At 38.2% G+C, this 22,211-nt stretch overlaps 1 protein-coding gene across 1 annotated transcript; it reads right to left on the bottom strand.

Moving 5' to 3' along the window:
* Positions 1–14,690: 14,690 nt before the first annotated feature.
* AO090001000293 (type I polyketide synthase) lies at positions 14,691–22,211 on the bottom strand (the record flags this gene model as incomplete). Its single annotated transcript, XM_023234484.1, has 3 exons — positions 14,691–20,687; positions 20,753–21,375; positions 21,431–22,211. 3 exons carry the CDS (start codon positions 22,209–22,211, stop codon positions 14,691–14,693), a joined length of 7,401 nt encoding a protein of 2,466 aa, XP_023089604.1.

The raw sequence follows: 22,211 nt of genomic DNA, 5'->3' as shown, positions 1-22,211 counted from the left end.
AGACGTTAACTTAGCGTATTGGGAACTTTATACGATAAAGTATGCCCATCCAATTCTATCCCAATCGCATTGTTAACATTCCACGTGGACGACTGATAGAGACCATCTGCACCATTGTACATGGGTATAGCCTGTAAGTACATGTACATGTACATGTACATACATCCAAGTTGCATACCGCCGTTGCTGACCCGACAGATGACAACGTAACCGCCCGTGTAACCTTTGACTGTTAATTATAGACCTTCTCCCATCCGACATGCGTGGAGGGCGGACAACGAGACGGGAAAGGCCTTAACGCCATCGGACTTCGCTGGCGCCTCCACGCAGGGTTCTGGAGTCAAGAACAACGGTCAGCCTATGGGTACTCATCCCATCTTGTTTCACCTTTATCAATCTTTGTTTTTCATTCTGCTCTTCCTTTGGGTTCTCTAGCGGCAGCCGACATCGTGATACCACTCATTGTGGCGTTTGATACGAGCTGTAGCTTGACATTGAACATCAGCGTAGCGATATGAAAGGGGGATTATAGCAAGCTTGAATACAAGCATGACGGGAACATGTTTAAAACTAATATCGACACACGAATCAAGGCTAATGGACGTGAAAGGAAGCCTGGAGACGACCAACAAAGGGTCAGCGGTGAGCCGGTTGATAGATCCAATTCTTCTAGAGAAACTCTTGATCAGATGAGTTCGATCTGCACAGCTCCTATCCCGACTGTCTAATCCTTTAATACCGCCCCGGCTGAAGTAGATCATGTCTAGTTCAGTGTGGTCTCCTGGTCTCCTGATCTCCCGATTTCGCCAACAGACAATTGTGGCTATTCTATTCTCTTACTATGGTAATATCCACAGGGTGAGTCCGACAGTATACATTCTACCCCTTGGAAGATCAGTCTGTTTTATCGATCAATCCGAACCTGCTGGTTTGACAAAAGTCCCCCCTTACCGCCGGGACAACAATGAGTGAATGCTACTCTGTCCGTTTTGAGCAGTCCAAACATTCCAAACAGAAACAGCCTGCACGAGTCATGGCCGCATACCATCGATTGTTCCGGCGATACCCGTTATTCAGACCAACAGACTCCGTCGACAGATAACGGTCTATCCAACAAAACCAACTCTCAAGGGCATAGCTTCTTCAGATCTGGTCATCAATTCCCCCAAATACACCCAACCATTTTATGCTCCTACAACGCATGATTAATATATATCACCAAACCATTCAACTGGCTGTCCCACCCTCAATGCCTTAATCCCTCTTCACCAGCGCAAAATAAATCTCCAATGTGATATCAGAAGTGGTACCTAACATATTCTCCCTCGATAACTGCACATACGTTCGAAGGTCCCAACCGTTCCTACTAAATATGCTATTCCCATCAACCCAGCTGCTTAGTAAATTTCCTGAATTCGTTCAGAGTAATATGCTAGAGATATATCAACTCAATCCACTATATCTATCAAAACCTCCCTCTACTTCCTCAGTCTACCGTCCCTCTGACTCGATTATATCAACTACATCTACCCCTAACTAATCCACTAACTGGGATTGTCAATACTTATACCCCAAAACGTCACTCTTCAATATACCATTCCAATTCAAACCAAACAAGCAAACAAGCACAAAATGTAGCTAAACATACACAAGTATAAATTTGACCTCTCCGCCCTGACCCACAATCAAAATATATATTGAACACAAACATTACCCATAACCAAACTAAACACGCAAAAGAGCCCCATCTAGTACCCAGTCACTCACCCAAACTTCCAGACTGATCTAGGCATAAAATCCCTCATCTACGGTATAAGTAAGTAAATGTTTCACCCCTAAGATCCACACCTTTCAGCTTTACCCCCCCCCCCCAAAATATAAGACAAGATGATTAATCTGCAGAATCCACACGGGTTCGATATTGTCATTTACTAGTTAACGTAATCGGTAAGCGAGCGGCCACCGCAACCGAGCGGCCACACAACCGCTATATAGAAATTTAAAATGATCAAAACACTATGAATTCAGACTTCTATATAAAAATGAGTAGTTCTATCGATTCGGGCAGTGTCACAGAAATGATAACGATCATGCAAGGTGACTGTACAGTATACCCTGTCCCAGGTGCATGGACATCCCGGTGGCCGAACGGCGTCTTCGGTGTCTATATCCGTCACCTTTCTAATGACGTACAGTGGCCCCGTTAGGAGGATTGATCATTGTATACAGAGAATCTTAGGGGTCCTCGGCTATAAATTAGTACTGTAGTCATTAGTAGGAAATCAAGAATCAGTCTTCTGTCTCTAGTATCTACTGCCTAGTGCTTTGCCCACGTATCCTTACCTAGTTGACAGGTCCTCTACCCTGACTAGTAGATATTCCTCTGACAGGCAGTGCGTAATTTTATGACCCTGTATACTATAGTTAGAATATTTAGATAGAGCGCGCCTAGAAGCCGATTTAGTAGGTAGAGATCTATCTGCCTGTACGGCTTTATCTGCCTGATTTCGGCGTTTAATAAGGATTTGGGCTTTAGATATTGATATATCTTTTTTAAAAGTAATTTGTTTAGTAGAGCGCTTTTACTTTTTAAGCTGTTTTTTATACGCGGTCTGATATTGCTTTAATTAATATTTTAATATTATTGTAAGCGCTCTGCCGGCGTACTACTATCTATAGGCGGTAGGCCTACGGAGCGCAATCAGCCAATAGGCTTTAGAAAGACAGTACTAAAAAGCTTAAGATTATTTAGGATTATATAATAGTTTCTCTATCTAGTATAATAGAATAAATTACTTAAGGATCGGAATTCTCTACGCGATTCTAATATAAATATATTTATATATTATATAAGTTAATAACTCACTAGCGGCTTATCTACAGAAAATCTAGTTATCTAAGATAATTTACTATTATAACTATTCTCTCTTTAGAAAAATAAACTATTCTAATTTGTATTTAAATTTTAAGATACTTAACATCTTACTTCAATAAACCGCGTAATATAAAAATATATTTTATTTAAATATTTAATAATAGAATTATAGAGATTTAATATATTATTTTATAATAGTTTTAAATAGTTAAAATATTAATAGAACGCTTTTAAAATAATATTATAGAATTTTTTATTTCTATAAATTATAATATTTTTTATAGCTATATTTATTTTTTTAAATTACTTTAAAAATATAGACAGCGCAGTAAATTTTAACTTTTTTTTTTATAAAAATATTACTAAAGTTATAAATTAACAATATTTTTATTATTTTAAAAATAGATAAATATAAGAACACTATTTATAGAGTTATAAAAATCTTTTAAAAAATAAAGTAAATTTAATTAGCTCTATAAAACTTTATAAATACTTTTTTTTAAATATTTTTATCTTTTAAAAAGCTATCAATATATTTTTATAAAAAAATAGAGTTAATATATTTATTAGCTTTTTATACTTCCGCTTATACTTTTTTTTTTATTTTTTACTTTATTAGATTCTTTTTTTTTAAAGATAAGTATTCTTTAATCTAGCAGAAATATATTCTAATTAATTTAGATAATTTAGAATATATTATCCCGGCTTTTTTATAAAGATCTTAATAATCTTTTATTTTTAGCTTTTAAAAAAGACTCTCTTTTATTCTTCTAGAGATTACCTTCACTACTACCGCGGTTTCTATTATCTTTTTTAATATCTTCCAGTTTCTTTTTAATAAATAGATAATCTAAATCCAAATACAGTATAATAAAATAATATTAATAATTTATAGATATTCTATAGATACTATATTAAATTATTATTTATTAATACTTTTTTTAGTATTAAAAGACTCTTAATTTATATATTTTAAAATATTAGATAGTCCTATATATAGTATATATATTTAAAAAAACTATATCTTATATTACCGGGACCCGCGCGGACTAAAATCACTTATTTATAGATTTTACTACTAAGTCAAGAGACTATAAAAATTATAGATAATCTAATTAAATATATTAAAAAGACTACTAATTATTTTAGTAAATTAAATAAGATCTATTTATATCTAGCAGCGTTGCGGGATATAAATTATAATCTATTCTATTTAATAAATATTCAGCGGGAGCTTAATAATATAGAGCCTTTTTTTAAAAATAATTTAATAGACTAGAAGAGTTTATAGTAATTTATTTATTTAATTTTTTATTTATTTATTTAGAGCCCGCTAGTAGATAATCTATATTATATTTTTAAACTATTTTTTTATTTTTTTTTTTTAACTTAATAAAGTTATTTTACTTTTTTTATATAAATATTTTTATTAACAATATAGATATAGTAGCTTAAAATATTTTTATTAAATTTTAAAATCTTATAAATAAAAAAAAAGTAATATTATTATATTTTTTAAAAATATATTAAAATTCTATAAAAAAAAGATTATACTCTTTTCCATAATTAATAAAATATTTTTAATATTTTATTAGCTTTTTAATAAACTATAATAATTTTAGTAGTATTTTTAAGATTTTTCTTTAATTTTTACAAGTTTTTATAACTTAGCTATTTTTTTTATTTAATAAAATATTATAGTTTTTAATAGTATATTTAATAAATAAATACTTCTTCTATTTTTTATTTCTTTTAATTATTAATAATAATTAATTAAGCTTCTCTAGTCTCTATTTCTATATATTAATAGTATAGTTTTAATAGTAATATATAAAAAATAGAATAAATATAATTATATATTTTTAGTAGTTATAAATAGTATACTTATTTTCTAACAATCTTTATAATTATAAATAGATTATTATATTTTAAGTCCAGTTTTTTATTTAATTACTATAATTTAATATTTTTTATTAATAATAGAATTTCTTATTCTATATATAGCTGCGTAATCTTATAGTATTTATTATATTTTTCTATCTATTACTTTATTATTTTCTTTAGATTTTCTTTTAGTTTAGTCTAGATATTAATTAGATTTTTCAACCGTAGTTCTACTAATATATTTAATATTATTAATTTAATAATTTTAAGCCCGGGAATTATTAGTTTTATATCTTACTAAGCTATAAAAAATAAATATTTTATAAATACATTTTTAATATTATTATAAATAAATTTTATAATAGATAACTAATCTATTTAATTACTTTATTAGTAATTTATATATATCTATAAATATATTTTAAGTATTTAATTCTAATATTTAGTCTATCTATCTATCTATAGATAAAAAATAGTATTTAAATAGTCTTTTATATAAAGATTTTAATAAAATTATATCTAGTATATACTAGTAAAAAATAAATCTCTATTAATAATTAGATTTTTTAAAAATCTAGTTTTATAAACAATTTTATCTAGAAATATATTAGCTAGTTCTTTTATAATTATAGTTTTAATTATAAATAGATATCTTACAGTCTTTATATATTAATCTATTACTATAAGAATTATATTATATATATAGCTTTTTCAGCCTAATAATAGTAGATCAATTATAAAGTCTATTATTAGATCTTACTATAATTTTTTTAAAATAGTAAGAAAAACCAGTTTGCTCTATAATAGCTTTTCAAAAATCTTTATTTTTTAGTAAATAGAATAATTCTAGATATAGTTTTTAATATCTATACATAGACCATCTTAATAGAATTTTTTTTAATTAATTTAAAAGTCTTCTCTTAATTAAAGTAACCCGTAAATAGATTATTATAATATATTCTTAAAATCTTTTATTTAAATATAGAGTATAAAAATATATAAATAGTTTTTCTATAGTATAGTAATCTATTATTAATATACTATTACTTTATTAGATCGCCGCTTATTTTAATAATATTATTTTTATATCTATTCTTTTTTTTTCTTTATTAAATAGTAGTTTGCCGCAGATTTAACTAATAAAAATATTTTTTTATTAAATTTATAGAATTATATCTTAAAAAAAATATAATATTATTTTATAAATAATTTTTTTTTAGTAATTTTTTATACTATTATTCTAAAAGCTAAGAGTTCTAGATTTTTTAAACTTATAATTAAAATTTTTAATTTAATTATTAAAGATACTTTAATATTATTCTAATTATTTAATACTATCTATAATTTTCTCTAAAATATAGATAATAGTCTAATATTTCTTTATATATAGATATCTTTATAATCTTTCTACCGCGAAAGTATATTAACTAGATTTAGATATCTAGACTAATATTCTATCTAGAAATTATAAATTACTAGAAGCTCTATCTATTAGATTTAATATTTATTTAATTTTACTATTTTTTTTAAATAAAAGTATTATAAATTTTTATAGTCACTTTATACATAAATTATATATAGTATACTTTTAAAATAATATTTCTATACTTTAAAATATTTTATAATAATAAATAATTTTTAATTATAAATAAAATAACAATCTTCTATCTCCATTAACTTTTTTAAATAGAAAATAATTAGTTACTAGTTAAAATATTAATAGAGCTTTTTAATCTTATTAATAGATTATAGAAGAATACCCATAATAGCAAATTCTAAAATATTTATAATTAATTTAATTTATAATATAAAATTAAAATATTATAGAATTAAAAAGCCACTAAATATTACTTTTAATTTATTAAAAGTTTCTCGCGTTTTTATAGTAAAAATAAATAGTTTTATTTTTCTTCTCTTCTATATTCCTTTTAATATATTAGATAAAAACTTAATAATTTAGATATATTAATATATAAAATATCTAAAATATCTTATAAATTCTAAAAATATTTAAATATTATAAAAGAATTTTAATACTAGTTATTTATTAATAATATATATATATTCTAAATCAATGTATATACTATTATATTCTATAATAAATTTTAAAAATATTATTTTTTTTAGTAGAAATTATACTTAGATAGCTTAGTATATAGATTTATCTACTCTAGATATAATAATATCTTATTAATATACTATATATATTTTTTCTTAATCTATAAATAGATAAGAATATTATCTAAGTATATAATATAATAATTATCTAGAATTTCTTTTATAGCTTTATTAATATATATCTAAAAGATTATTAATATATTATATAGATTAAATAATATTACTATATATTTAAAATATCTATAATATATTTAAAATATTATTTTCTATTTATTATCTTTCTAAATATAAATTCAATAATATATATCTTTTAAATTAAATTTAATAAAATACTTTATTTCTATAAATTAATCTATTAGCTTATTAATATAAGATAATAGATATCTATTTTTTATAATTATAATATTTAGTTTTTAATAATTAATATATAGTCTTAATAAACTATTAAACTTTTAAATAAAAAATACCGGTACTCTAGCTACGCTAGTAGAATATTTAATCTATTTTTATTTAAATATTTTATTAAGATATTCCTATAATATCTATAATTTATATTATAAAAGATTATATAAAGATCTATATAGCAAAACTCTCTTTTCTATTAATAGTATTAAATATATAACCTTTTTATCCAGAAATTTAGCTACTTTTTTTTTAGAAAAAACATAGATCCACTTTCTATACTAAAATAATAGTTCTAATAATCTATTATTAGTATTTGGCTAGTATATAATTATTATAATAAAAATATAATATATTATCTTTATAAACTATTTAGAATTTTTAATAGAGATTTTTAGAGCTTTTTTTCAATAGTACTATATTTTTATTAAAAAAATAATATTAAAATCAACGTAGTATATCTATTTATATTTTAAAATAATCTAATAATTTAGATTTTAAAAATTAATAATATAGTATTTTATCTCGTACTTTTTTATCTAATTTTTTTAATTAATTACTTAAAATTTTATAATTAATTTATTATAGTATAGCACTGGAGTATCATCTATATATTATATATATATCAATAGTTAAAGATAATCTTTTAATACAATAATTCTATATTAAAATAAATATTAATAGAAAATAAAATTATTATTAATCCTAGAGTTTAATAATATCTTTACTATTTATATAGTATAATTTTATTTCTCTATTAATTTAATATTAGCGCTAATATTAAATAATTCTTATAGTTATAGCTTTATTATATTAAAAATAGAAAATACTATAGATTCTTTTAAATAATATAAAATTAAAAGCTCTAGAGACCGCAGTTTCTATTATTTATAGAAGACATCTTTCCCCGGTATACTATCAACAATTTTAAAATATTTTTAGATTCTATAGTCTATTTTATTATATTAAAAATAGCGTTCCTCTTTTTTCTACCAATTTTTTTTATATTTATAGACTGCCTGCGTATTATTATTCTATTAATAGATTTTAAAAGGCGGTTATCTAAACAAAAAGCAGCTATTACAGGGATATATAGTAGAAATTTTATTTTTATAAAAATATTTTTTATCTTTATTAAATCTAGCTAAACTCTAGTTTTTTTATTAATATACTTTTAGCTACTTTCTTCACTATCGCATAGACTATATTTATAATAAAATATTAACTAATATTAAATTATTATATTATATATTTTTTCTAAATTTTATAGCTAACAAGCCGCGCGAGTAATTTTTTTTTAGATTTTTTAATTAAATATTTAAATCTACATTTAAGCTATAAAAAAATTATTTAAAAAAATTTACTATATTTCTAAACTTCAAGTATACTATTCACGTATATTTCTTCCATTCTATTTCTTATTTATAAAACGATACGCGATATTTTGATATTAGTTTATTTTTAAATTAATAAATATATAAAAAAAGTTTTTTATCTTTTTTTAGCTTAGTTTTCTAAGACTTTTTCTTTTCAAGTACTATACTTATTTAATCTTTTTATTAAAATAATTAATAGTATATAAAACTTTATTCTTATTATTTTACTAAACTAATATACTCACAATAAAATAATTTTCTATATCTATAATATAATTCTATACTTTATATATAATTTTATCTTTAAAAAAAATAAATATAACTAGCTTAAGACTATTAAATCTATTATTTATAAAGCTAGTCTATATAATTATTTTTAATATCTTAGCTATCTATATAATCGCGTTAAATAATAATATTAATTTTTTGCTCTAGCACTCCAATATTAATTCTTTTTTAGAAATTTTATTTTTATTCTCTTTAATAATCAGTTCTATTAGAATATCAAAGATTCAAGTATTTTAAGCTACTAGGAACTTTCTCTAGAAGACTTTTTAGATTATAGATAATTAAATAGCCGTGTTGTTGACTTTCTAGAAATCTATTAATAGTAAAATATTTAAACTTCGTATACTAACTATTTTAAAATTATTAGATTAAAGCAATTTAAATTATAAGCGCTCTATTAATATACTATTATCTATAAATAATAGATCTACGGAGCGCAGTCAATCAATAGACTTTAAAAAAATAGTACTAAAAAGCTTAAGATTATTTAAAATTATATAACAGTTTCTCTATCTAGTATAATAGAATAAATTACTTAAGAATCGGAATCCTCTACGCGATTCTAATATAAATATATTTATATATTATATAAGCCAACGGTCTACTAGCGGCTCGCCTACAGGGGATCTAGTTGCCTGAGGCAACCCGCCGTTATAATTATTATATTATTTATAGCTTGTTTGGTATCTTTAATTAGTTAATTTAAACTGGTTTTAATAGGCAAATTAGGACTACAAGATCAATTTTTAAGCAATTTATTAAGCGTAGATTCTAATTTCTTTAACTACTTAACTGTATAAGGCGTTTTAGACACTGAGCTGCCCTGGCTGCTGGGTCTACTACCCAGAGGTATAGAGATCTTAAGCTGAACTGTCAGCTGAGAAAGAACGCGCTCAGGGCTTAGAGAAACTAGACTAATAGCTCTAAAAGTACTATAGATATTACTATTAATAAAGGCCTCTATATAGGTCTAAGAATAAGTCTCTAAAAAATTAAGTTTATTAATATAATTAAATCCACTATATATTTTAGATTTAATTAGGCCTCCATACAAGTCTTTTAATAGCAAGAAAATAGTAATATTAAGCGGTTAAAACTTATAAAAAGTATGTGCAGGTATATAGATTAATATAATATTATTCTTTATATAGATCTAATTAAATTAAGATATTAAATAACTATCGTGGCTATCTAAAATAAGTAAATAATATTTTTCTATAGATTAGCTAGTAGTATAAGATATAAAATAATTCTATAGCTAACGTAGACTAATTTTATTATTTATTTAGCTATTAGAACTGATCTTAATCTTTTAATTAAAAGAAATCTTATTATTCTTATACTAGATCTTTATATATATCTTATTTTTAAAAATAATATAGAAAAATAGAGTCTATTTATTAGAACTAATATATTCTATAGTAGTAATCTATTTTTAGTTTTTTAACTACAATAAAAATAGTTTCTTTAGTATATTAAACCTAGTAATAACTTTAGTTGTAGCTATTAGGCCTATTATAAATCCTATTTTATTAAAATTATATATATTATTTAAAACTATACTATATTTTTAAATAGTTTTATTTATCTACTTAAACTAAGTATCTAAAATCTTAGGATTCTCTACTTTAGTACACTAATAGTTGTAGCGACGTGTAAAGTAGGATTTAAGTCTAGATATACACCTGGTAAAGTTGTATATCCATTTCTTCTCTATAGTAGTAGGAAGGGAGGTAATATTACGCTTTAAAAGTAGGATATTGGCCATTTCTTATACATATATAGGCCGAGGAGATGCTCTATATTTATCTAGTAATAAAATCTATTTTTTAAGCAATTTCTCTTTACTAGTAGTTAATTTATAACAATTTGCGCGTATATCTAATCAAAATATATATTTTACTAGACGTCTCCAAAGCATTGTACGAGATATATTAAAAATACGGGATGCTTTATAAATAATAGCGATTTTATATTTTTTAATAGCTGATATAGCTAATAAGACCTTGTCTTTCTGTTCTATCTGAGATTTTGACGATTTAGGTATTTTTGGTGGTATGGCTGGTGGTTGAATAGCTTTAAAAAAATAGACGCGTAAAATTCCTACGCGTGTGGCCGCTCGGTTGCGGTGGCCGCTCGCTTACCGATTACGTTATATTAGATGCTTAGTTAAGTGGCTAGATGATCGGCGAGGGTTAATTACCGTGGTTAATCTAGGTGAAACACGGTGCTGGTAGTATTATAGTGGGTGTGGGTTTTGTTTGCTTTGATCTTTGATCTGTGTATCTTGTTTATTTGCTGTGGGAGTGGGTATACATACTCTTTAGGTCTGGAGGTGTGTCTGGACCTTTTTGTGTATCTTCTGCCTTGAGGATGATTGCTACTTACTGTTATCTCTTCTTGTGGTTACTATGGAAATTTGCAGTGTGGTTTACTATACCCGTGAGATGTAAGGGACGTGTTTTCTGTTCTATTTCTTGTTCTATGAAAAAGGAGTTTGTTTGTTTGTATGGAAGGTAGGTAGTATTTTGTTGCTAAATTTCCTATGAATGATACTGCGCGTCGGATTATGGCCATCCTGTCCAGACTCAAAAACAGACAACGAAACCAATTGCTAATGCAAAAAGCCTCCAAATTCATAAACGAGAAGAAAGTCGATAGCCCCAGTACCGAAAGTCATGAGAAAGGTCGGTCGCAGTAGCAAGACCTGCAGCATCATAGATCCACCATCTTGCAACTACCACCTTCGCATACAAGTATATAATTTTTCGCCGGTTCGGTCGGCTTCAAATCTTTGTATAGCTTATTCCGAGTCCGCAGCCAGAATGACTGATTACCGACGAAGTCTCCCACGTGGGAAGGCCGGATGTCAATGAGGGAAACGGTGGTTGTTGAGGTGGAGATCGCCTGACCGGCTTCTGCACGAAGTCTCTGCACAATGAGCTCGCGCACGGATGTTGGCTCGTCGGATCCGCTGCTAAGGCTGTCTGAAGATCCGGGCCCGGTCTGAGGAAGAAGCGTTGTAGAAAGAACGCCTGTGAAGTTCCGTGAACCAGCTTCCAGTCCGGCAATTGCATCAAGCAGTCCGACAAAGAGGAATGGGTGCTGCAGGATCTCGACTGCGAAAGAATGACATGTTTGGCGACAGAGCAGGCGGTAATCTTCGTCTTCGAGCAGGTTGGCGAGACGCAGCAGGTTGCGTGCAATGACTCCGTTAACAGATGGAGTGGCCGACTCAGTTCCGGTCTTTAAACGAAGCAGAGGACCCGGCATGTCTGATGTCATGTTGGACGGCGTACTGTAGTAACCTGCCGGAGTCGATCCCACATATGCAAGGAAATTCTCGTTAAGATATTCTGGTAGTATCGTTAGTACCTATAAGATGAGGTTTCGACAAAACACCTACTCTGAAGCTGCTCTGCGAACTGCAGATAGCTGTCATCAAATGTTGCCTCATACATATCTAACAAGCCGCTGATCAGATAAGCGTAATCGTCAGCAAAGCCTGGCGTATCGCCTCTGCCACCATCACGATAGATACGCCACAGTTGCCCGGTTGCTTTATCAAAGAGATTATTCTTGATAAAGCTAATCGCTTTTGCCGCTGCCTCCCTGCACTGTACTGCCTTAGAGCTTTCAATACGCTCAAACAGAGCACTGCATTTGGCAAGTGCCCCAATGACTAGCCCATTCCAGGCGACGATGATCTTGTCATCCAGGTCAGGGCGGACTCGCGTTCGTTCCCGATACTCGCGTAGTCTCTGCTTCGCTGAACGAATGATTCTTACTACTTCTTCTTCTCCTAAACCAAATTCTCTGGCCAGCTTGCTCGGGGTCACCTTTACGGAAAGCACATTCTGATTCATAAATTCGTCGTGTGGATCATTCTCGGGGGAGATATTACCGTCAGGGTGCACACCCCAGTGGCGAGCACAAACCCCAGCATCCCGTTGGCCGAGCACTTGTGTCAGCTCTTTCAATGTCCAGACATAGAAAGCTCCTTCGCGTTTTTCCGTGTCCTTCGGTGATGGCAGGCTATCCGCGTCTTCCGAAGAGTGAAAAGCGCCAGTGGGTGACTGAATAGGAGCGGTAGTCAGGTAAGTAGCTAAATCATACACGGCGCCCAGCAGTTCGGGATTGTGCGTTATCTTGAATGCATCCACATATACATCCAGGAGTTGTGCTTGGTCATAAAGCATCTTTTCAAAATGAGGTAGGCTCCAGTCAGCAGTGACACTGTATCTTGCGAAGCCATGTCCAATATGATCACGGATGCCACCACGTGCCATACTAATGAGCGTATGCACCGCCATGGCAGTTGCTTTCTCACATTCTTCTCGACCAACAATATCCGACACCGCATTTGGGTACGCCCCGAGCCGCAGTAGAAAGCTGAGGTTGGCGGGGGTGGGAAACTTAGGTGCTCTAGAAAAGCCTCCATGTACAGAATCATAGCGAGACACAAAATGTTGATAAGCCTCCTCCAGAAGTTCAATGTCCAGATCCTCATCCGCTTCCTTGTCTCCTTGGTACGAATGTGTTCCTTCTTCGGCGAATTCCCTGAGTTGCTTCGTGATCTCCTTCGCACTATCGAGACACCGTTGCTGTTGGGTCTGCCACACCTCCCGTAGCTTTTCCAAAATATCTACAAAGCCGATAGTCTCATTACCTAGTAGCGTTGACGAATTGGGACCAGGCCAGTAGGTACCGCCGAAGACCGGTTCTAGATCTGGAGTCAGGAATACGTTCAACGGCCAACCACCAGAGCCAGTGGTAGCTTGCACATAGTTCATGTAGATATCATCAATATCCGGTCGCTCCTCGCGGTCCACCTTGATCGGGATGAAAGATTCATTCAAGATGGTAGCCACCTCCGGCGACATGAAGGATTCCTTTTCCATGACGTGGCACCAGTGACAAGCCGAGTAGCCGATACTGAGAAACACCAGTCGGTTATAGCGTCTGGCGAGGTTGATCGCTTCTGCATCCCACAGTTGCCAGGCGACTGGGTTATTCATGTGGGCTCTAACATACGGTGACCGGCTGTCCCGTAATCGGTTGACCAGCTTCGGTCCCGCATCAGTTGCGCCATGATGAAGATGCGCATGCAAGCCTGATGAGGCCGCCATCTTGCGCCAATATGATCTCCGCGGAAAAGTGAATGACTGGTGGTGAGTAGTACACCGCCTGCTGTAGCGTAAAGACACCCCGGTCCAGCCGCGCGTCTGAGGGGCACCGTGAGCGACTAGGTCCCAACGAATATTTGCAGAGTAAACAGCCCGGAGGCTAGGCTATTGATGATCGAGACTCTGTAAGCACACGTGGATGATCAGGTAACAAAGGAGGGGAAATCAAGAAAGGAACAAGACGCGGAGAGAGTACGTGAGATGCCCTTCGATAGGCTGACCCGCATCCGGGAGATCGTCGCCCGTCCTGCGTCATCCATGCATCAAAGCGTGCACGTGACTGGGGTTGATTAGTCATCGATAGGATACATGTGACGAGATGTCTTCATGGTTATGCATGTTGGGGCACATGCCATCGGGGCTTGATTGAGTAATTTAAGCAATACGCGCCATACGTCTAAAATATTTACTGTGGATACTACACTGGGCGTCTGATACTGGCATTGCGTACTTAATATGAAGATGCTCGAGACTCCTAGCGATATAATGCCCTAACTTCCACCTCAACTCAGTACTTATGCCGTCATTCCTTTGGACGGATGCTGTCGCCGACGGACATAGTTACTTCTCGCTGCCCCTTTCTAGACTAGAGGGCGACCTGGGACTAGGTGTGGACAACTTATTCGAAAAACCAGTTTGATCTCCGGATGCGCACTCTTCCCGGTCATCACCATGCACTCGCTCCACCGCCATCCATACCAAATCCGAAACGGCCCCCCCGCCCATAATTAGCAGGGTCGGGGAGTCTACCTCTAGCTCGCTGAGGAACCACGCGCGAATATCCATTGCGACAAGGGAGTCGACGCCTTGTTCGTTCAGAGGGATGGACTCGTCGATCAGGTGGTCTGGTGGGAGACGCAGAACGCGTTTTAGATGCTTGACGAAGGAGTTGCAGACAACGGTGTATGTTGTCGTTGGCTCTCTGGGTATGTGAGATTGAAGCTGGACACGGAGTTGCTTAGTGGGATGAGCCTCGTTAGCGAGATGCGCTCGACCAGCTTGGGTATCAGGCGTGATGAAGTGAGCGAATTTCACGTCGCGGCGGTGCGTCAGTGGGCTATTCAGATTCGCGGCCGCGGTGATATAATCTATCCCCATAACAACCTGCGTGGTGCCATACGACGCGCGCAAGGGACACGGGCGTCCGGATAATATAGCTTCGGCGAAGAGGGTGTGCAAGTCCTCTTCCCCGATATTGACATGACCCAAGGACTGGAAGTAGGCGAAATCGAAGGTTCCCGAGCGGGCGGCGTGCCCAATACCGAGAATTGCGGGAATGTTCATTGTAGACCCGGCAACGCCGCGGTTGCGTCTTTGCGTGACGAGCGCGGTCATGAACTGGTTGGCGGCGGAGTAGTTGGCCTGGCCGCTCCAGCCTATGACGGAGGAGATGCTGGAGGCGACGATGAAAAAGTCGAGTGATGTGTCGCTGTAGAATAGCTCGTCAAGGAGCACTGTGCCTTGGACTTTGGGCATCGTTGCTGCGTCAAACTGCTCGTGGGTCATGCTGGTGAAGAGCGCGTCTTGAAGGACCATAGCTCCATTCAGGATACCGGCGATTGGGGGTAGTGTGGCCTGCATCATGGCGTGGACGGAGTAGAGTGATGTCCGAGAGGTAATGTCTAGTGCAATTGCAGTGACATTTGCACTGTATTTGTCATGCATCTCCTCCACAAACTTAGGCTGAAGCTTGGGTGTGCGGCTGCTGAGGACGATGTGCCGCGCTCCATGTGCGATCATCCAGCCCGCAAGGGACTGTCCCAGTTCACTCGCCATACCGACAAAGAGATATGTCCTATCGGCACGAAAGAGGGTACCGGTATCAATTGGCTGAACTCTGGCTGAAACAGCGGCAGTAGCATTCCAGTCCACGACAGAAAGCGGTTTCTGAAGTGGATCACATGAGGAAGCTTCACTAAGCGGAATGCATTCCATTGACAAGGATGTAGACGGGATACTACTAACTGCCTGCTGTAGAAGGTCTGATACATGTGCTATTTCCGCAGCATCAACCTCTTTCTCGGCCGTGTGGCTGACCAGTGCTGCTTTGTCCAGCCTGAGGCAGGCGGGAGGGAGGCATTCAACGACTTCCGGGATTACACCCTCCACGAAATTGACGAAGAGAGTGGTATTATTTGGAACCGTAGGCTTCCCACGCACGGAGAGTGGCGATTGCATGTGTTTCTGGCAGGCGTTCGTTGTAGTGAAAACAACATGCACGTTGTTGTCAGACGCCCTAGACTGGATCGCTCGCTGCAACGCTGCATCGGACCCATAAATCATGAGAGCTCCATTCCAGCAAGTAAAACTGAAAATACGGGTAGCAATGAGGTTCGCAGCCACATCCACAAGGGCTACTGGCGTGGGTGGCGTTGCAAAAGGAATGCACCACGTAGCAGGCACTCTGGTAGGCGATGTCTCACACGTCGACAAAGCCAACACTGTCTCGCCAGCGCTCATGTCGATTCCGATACACACTCGAAGAAAGCCCGCAGATCCTACAAACACAGCCTGGAGAACAGAATGGGTGACACGCAAGGTTCGGCATTCGGTCGAGGGACCCGGCAGCAATTGCAAAGGTGACAACTGGCGCAACTCAAGCATGCCGCCATCCCCAGCTGCGAGCTCTAACCTCGCGTTGGACGGATCGACAGTCGTCAGAAGAGACTTGTATTGGGAATTATATCTGTCGTTTTTCTCATGATCTGGAACCAACCGCGGGATGAGCTGCCGTCCATCTCGGATATATACCTCGGGCTCTGCCGTCCACAATAGCGACGCGTCATTACCCCAGCTATGAAGGGTGATCTGTTGAAGCAAGCTGTTGGCTAGGTCTACCGCCGTGGTAGGTTGGATGCAGCTGGCTAGGTTGGGATCCAGGTCGTACATCTGAACATGCATCGCTGGGTTCTCTGACTTGATGGTTCGAGTGATGCCTGTCATCATGTAGCTATAAGGCCTATCCTCCAGTGACCCGCACGTAACCCAAAGTAGGGTCCGTGCGCTGGTACATGCCTTGAGCGCCTCGAACTTTTCCCCTGTCATTTCTTCAAGGTAAGGACGGTCAAGGTCTGTCAGAGAGAGTATACTGACGCCGCCAGGGCCAGCCACCGAGCGAGCCAGCTCAGACACTGCATATTCCTCGATCGTATCAAACGCCAGTGTATCTCGAAACCGGCCTGCCACGAGTTTAAGTATGTCCTGGACAAGCTTGTGCACCGGCCACGTCGTCCCCCCGATGATGGCGAGCGTACCTATTCGCACACCCGGGGGCATTTGCTCAAACGATAGCGGGTCACGCAACCAGCTAATGCGGTAATCAACAGCCTGGGAAACAATTATATCCGCCCGCTGGGATGCCTTTATCTCTGTAGAGGCAGTGTCGATTCCCGAGAACCCAGTCATCTTCAGGACTGTGTCCCACTGGGCCAGAGTCAAAAGTGGTCCTCCGGACCGGGCGCTTCGAGTACCGCTAGACCACTCGGACATCGTGCCAATAGCCGCCATTTCTACAGCTGGAGACTTGACGGATGTCCCTCCAGAGGCAATGAGGAAACCACCAGGCTTCAATAAACGGCGAATGTTGGATAATGGTCCCCCAACACCTCCTAAGCCGGAGCGAATATTCAAAGCTATAATAACATCATAAGAGCACTCAGGAAAGCCCTGGCTCTGTGGATCACGTTCCACGTCAAAGGCCTTGAAGCTCATAGGACGCGTCTCCCGGTGGAAGCGCTCTTTGGCACTTTTAGCAAAATCGCAGGAGACATCAGTGAACGTATACGAGCCATATCGCCCATCCAAGGCTTTCAACACCGCTGAGGGCGTAGCGCCCGTTTCTCCGCATATTTCACATATATCAGCTTGAGGGTACCTGTGAGAGATAGCCAAGACGATACGACCAGCACAGTCATCAATGGGACAGGCTGAAACCCTCTTAGAAGGTGAACCCACCAAGTCAAACTCACCGGTGTCTCTCGACAGTGGGCAACCATCTCTAGGCATCAAAAGTCTTCCGCTAGTACTGACAAGCTGTGTATCAGGGACTGCCGATGCATATTTGAAGCGCGAAAAAATAGCCCTGTCGTCTTCCGAGGCTGCAGGAGAGATAGGAATGAGCTTGACCCCATCAAACTCCAAGAATGCATATTCCGCATCAGCAGTACGCATGGCAACGTCAGCAAGCACATCAGTTGGCTTTTTCCAATGGATGAGGGTCTCGGAGCACAGATACCGCTGCTTCCCACCCGGCCCAAGTGCACTAAAGTAGGGATTGATGACAATGGAAGCCACGGAAACGGGGGCATGGAGCGACCATAACTGCGTATCACCAGGGTAGGACCAGGCCGCGAAAATTGTCTGCAAGGCGGAGTCGAGCATTCCCGGATGGAGAGTAAGGTTGTCTTCCCATCTGGAGGCTGATTGGTCTACAACCGTGCTCACGCTGTATTTGGGTTTGCGTCGAATGCTAGACACGCCGCGGAACGGCGGTGCATAATTGTACCCTAGGTGAGAGAGATTGGAGTAAAAATCCGCATCCTTCACTGAAACCAGGCCGAATGATTCAGTTGTCTTGAAGGGTAGAGCTTCAGCACTGGGACTGCCAAACTGCGCAGACACGCAGCCTTTGGCGTTGAGTGTCATGCTGCTTGAGCTAGTACTCGAGTAGCACCTCCACTCAGCACGAACAGAGTATTCTGTTTTGGCGATCAGGAAAAGACTAAAAATTGTCTCTATAGCTGCATCGTCGGTATTGAAAACTATCGCCCGGCTGATTTCCAGATCGGTCAGTCTGAAAAGTCGTATGGAGTCATTTGGCCGAATATCGGCGAGCACGAGTTGTATGGCTTCAACAGACATGCTGACATACCCCATAGCAGGAAAGACTATCTGTCCTTGTAGTTGGTGGCCACTGAGCCAGCCTATTTCAGTTGGCTGGAGTATGTTGCGCCATTGGAAAGAACCAGGAGTCGCTGCTTCCAAGCAACGGAAACCGAGTATAGGGTTTGACAGATGTATCTGGGTTCTAGGCCGGAAGTGATCGCTAAGGCGGCTATGGTGCCAGTAATTTCGCCCATGGTCGAATGGATAAGGTGGCAAGTCCGAAAGCATGACTGGGCTCCGCGTAGTACTAGATAGCAACATATCTACCTCAGCAAATTGAACGCTGTTCGGGCCCAGCTGGGCCCATATATAGCCCAGTGCAGAACATAGAGCGTGTACGTCGTCTGTGCCTCGGCGCAGCAGGCTGATATATGGCATCTCGCGTACGCAATTCAGTAGGGATGAGGCTGGGCCTTTCAGCGCCGGGTGCGGACCAATCTCGATGACCAAATCAAACGGACCAATTTGCTCTACCGCGCGCGCAAGACCACCCCCGAACAGGACCGGTTTACACATATTGTCCACCCAGTATTGGTTTGCGACGGAACTAGCAGTCATTGTCTGGCCCTCGAAGACCGTTGAAAACCAGACAGGGTGTTTTGTATTTCCTTGCTGACAAGGCTCAATCCCGCAGGCATCCAGTGAAGCCAGGTACGGGCTAGCGCAAGGGGCCATATGGCAGCTGTGGTAGGCTGTGTTAATCTTCAGCAGACGCGCAAAGACCCCCTGCATATGAAAGAATTGTATCGCTTCGAGGGCCGCATCCTCGTCGCCGCTAAGCGTGACGCTAGAGGCGCAATTCTCTGCAGCAATCTCTAACCTTCCAGCGAATTGGGCCTTGCAAAACCTCTTCGCCTCCGCTGCTGGGATACCTACCGCTATCATAGCACCGCACGATACGCGAGAATTAGGGCTGGCGGCTTTATTGGCGTGCATACCACGAAGATAGGCAATGCGGATCGCATCTGTTGCAGATAGAAAGCCTGCGGCGTATGCAGCACCGATCTCGCCAGAGGAATGCCCAACAACGCCGCACAGAGAGATACCAGCAGCGCGAAGAATATCCACAATGATGATCTGCACGGCCAGACAGAGAGGTTGTGACACAGCAGCCTCAGTTAAGCGCGATGATTCTGGGCTGGCAACGATCTGGTCGTGAATTGTCCAACCGGGGCGGTGATCTGGATTTGGGAGGCTCTGAAGGGCTGCATCCAGCTCTGCGATTCTGGTGACAATAAAAGGAGATGTCTCGATGAGTCGGGCGCCCATCCGTGGCCATTGTGCGCCCTGGCCAGTGAAAATACCAAGGATTCTTGGTGGTTGGCGACTTGTACCATGTCGAACCCCGGAGTCTTCGAGCCCTACGTTTGCTAATGTGTCAATTGCGTCCTGAGTGTTCGGCGCGGCGACGGCTGTGCGATAGGGGAGGGTCGACCGCCGGTGCTGTAGAGTATATGCAAAATCTCGCATGTTAACACCTGGGTTATCCCGCAGGTAGGTGTGCGCTTCCAAGACCATTTGTTTCAGTGCGGTTCTCGATGCGGCTGAAAATATCAGAGGAGTAAAAAGGGTATGTGGGGTGGAATTGGCAGACTGTTCGCCGGTGGAAATATATTCCTCAAGAATACAATGGGCGTTTGTCCCCCCAAATCCAAAGCTATCCAGAATAATCAGCTGTCAGCCTGCAGAACACGAATCCCACACGGCACTCCATACCTGTTCACACTGGCTCGCCTTACTTGGCCAGTGGCAACCGGCCACGCAACCGCAGTAGTGGGAATTTCCAGCTGGTCCAAGAACGGCGCCACGCTCGGATTTGGAGTGTGGAAATGCAAATTGGGCGGGATAACCTTGCTCTTCAGCGCCAACGCAGTACTAATAATACTAGCTAGGCCTGCCGTCCCTTCTGTGTGGCAAATAACCGTTTTGACAGAACCCACTAAGAGTTTATGCGCCTCCCTAGCGGCCCGGGACCCTACCGGAAACAGTGCGAACGCAATGGCTTCAGCTTCCTGCGGATCGCCCGCTTGAGTCCCTGTACCATGCGCATGGCAGTACTGCGGACGGTCATTAATATTATTAGCAGGATCGAGCCCGGCGCGCCTGTAGCACTCAGAGATCAGGGCCGCCTGAGCACGGCTGCTGGGCATGGTTAGACCAGGCTTCCGACCATCTTGGTTAACAGCTGTTTCTCGGATAATGCACTGGATTGGGTCGTTGTCCGCCAGGGCTTGGGACAGTGTCTTGATAATGACAGCGGCCACGCCTTCACCGCGGGCATATCCGTCTGCTGCGATGTCCCACATAGCGCAACGGCCGCTCGTGGAGAGCATGCCCAGGTTACTCTCCGAGACATACATAGCTTGTGGGTAATACGGCCGTTAGCCTTTTGTACTGCCACTCCAGTCGTCACTAACTGATAGAGGAGTACGTACCGGGGCTGAGAATAAGATTGCTCCCAGCCGCAACTGCAACTTTACTCTTACCGCTCCTGAGCGCTTGTACCGCCAAGTCCAATGCAACCATGCTGCTCGAACACGCAGTGTCGATCGTCATGCTGGGCCCATGCCAGTCAAAGAAGTACGAAACCCGGTTCGCCATGATGCCCCTCTCCACGCCCGTAGCAGTATATCTCGGCAGAGCTTGCCAGTCGCGGCTCAGCATCATATGCCAATCATCGCACATCATGCCAACGTAGATAGCAGTGTCAGACCCGCGGAGCTGTTCCATGGGCTGTCCTGCGGCACAGAGTGCGTCGTAGATCACCTCCAGTAGGACGCGTTGCTGGGGATCCATGGCATCGGCTTCCCTGGATTGGATGTTGAAGAAGGCGGCGTCAAACTCGGCGATGTTTATGCGAGGGGAGTCATCGAGCCAGTAGGACTTAGTGGCATTTGTTGTACCGTGGTGGTTGCTGACGGGGTGGTAGAAGGGGTCTATGTCAAAACGGGAGGGAGGAGGGTTGCTTGCTATGTCGCGGGGGCTTTTGATCAAGGACCAGAGTTTCGATGGCGTGTCACATCCTCCCGGAAAGCGGAATCCGTATCCTATTATCGCGATAGACTCAGGCATGGTGTCTATGAACTTCGAGTAAATGGCCTCCAAAGTGCGTGAGATATCGAGCCAGGCACACGTGAATGTTGGCAAACAAAGCAGACAAGCCCTTCCTGTACAGTCAAGAAGAATATTGCAATACAT

The sequence above is a fragment of the Aspergillus oryzae genome, chromosome 2, assembly GCF_000184455.2.
Source record: "Aspergillus oryzae RIB40 DNA, chromosome 2".
Taxonomy (NCBI): Eukaryota; Fungi; Ascomycota; class Eurotiomycetes; order Eurotiales; family Aspergillaceae; genus Aspergillus; species Aspergillus oryzae.
The sequence above is the reverse complement of the archived record's forward strand: the minus strand, read 5'-3'. Positions and strand labels throughout refer to the sequence as shown.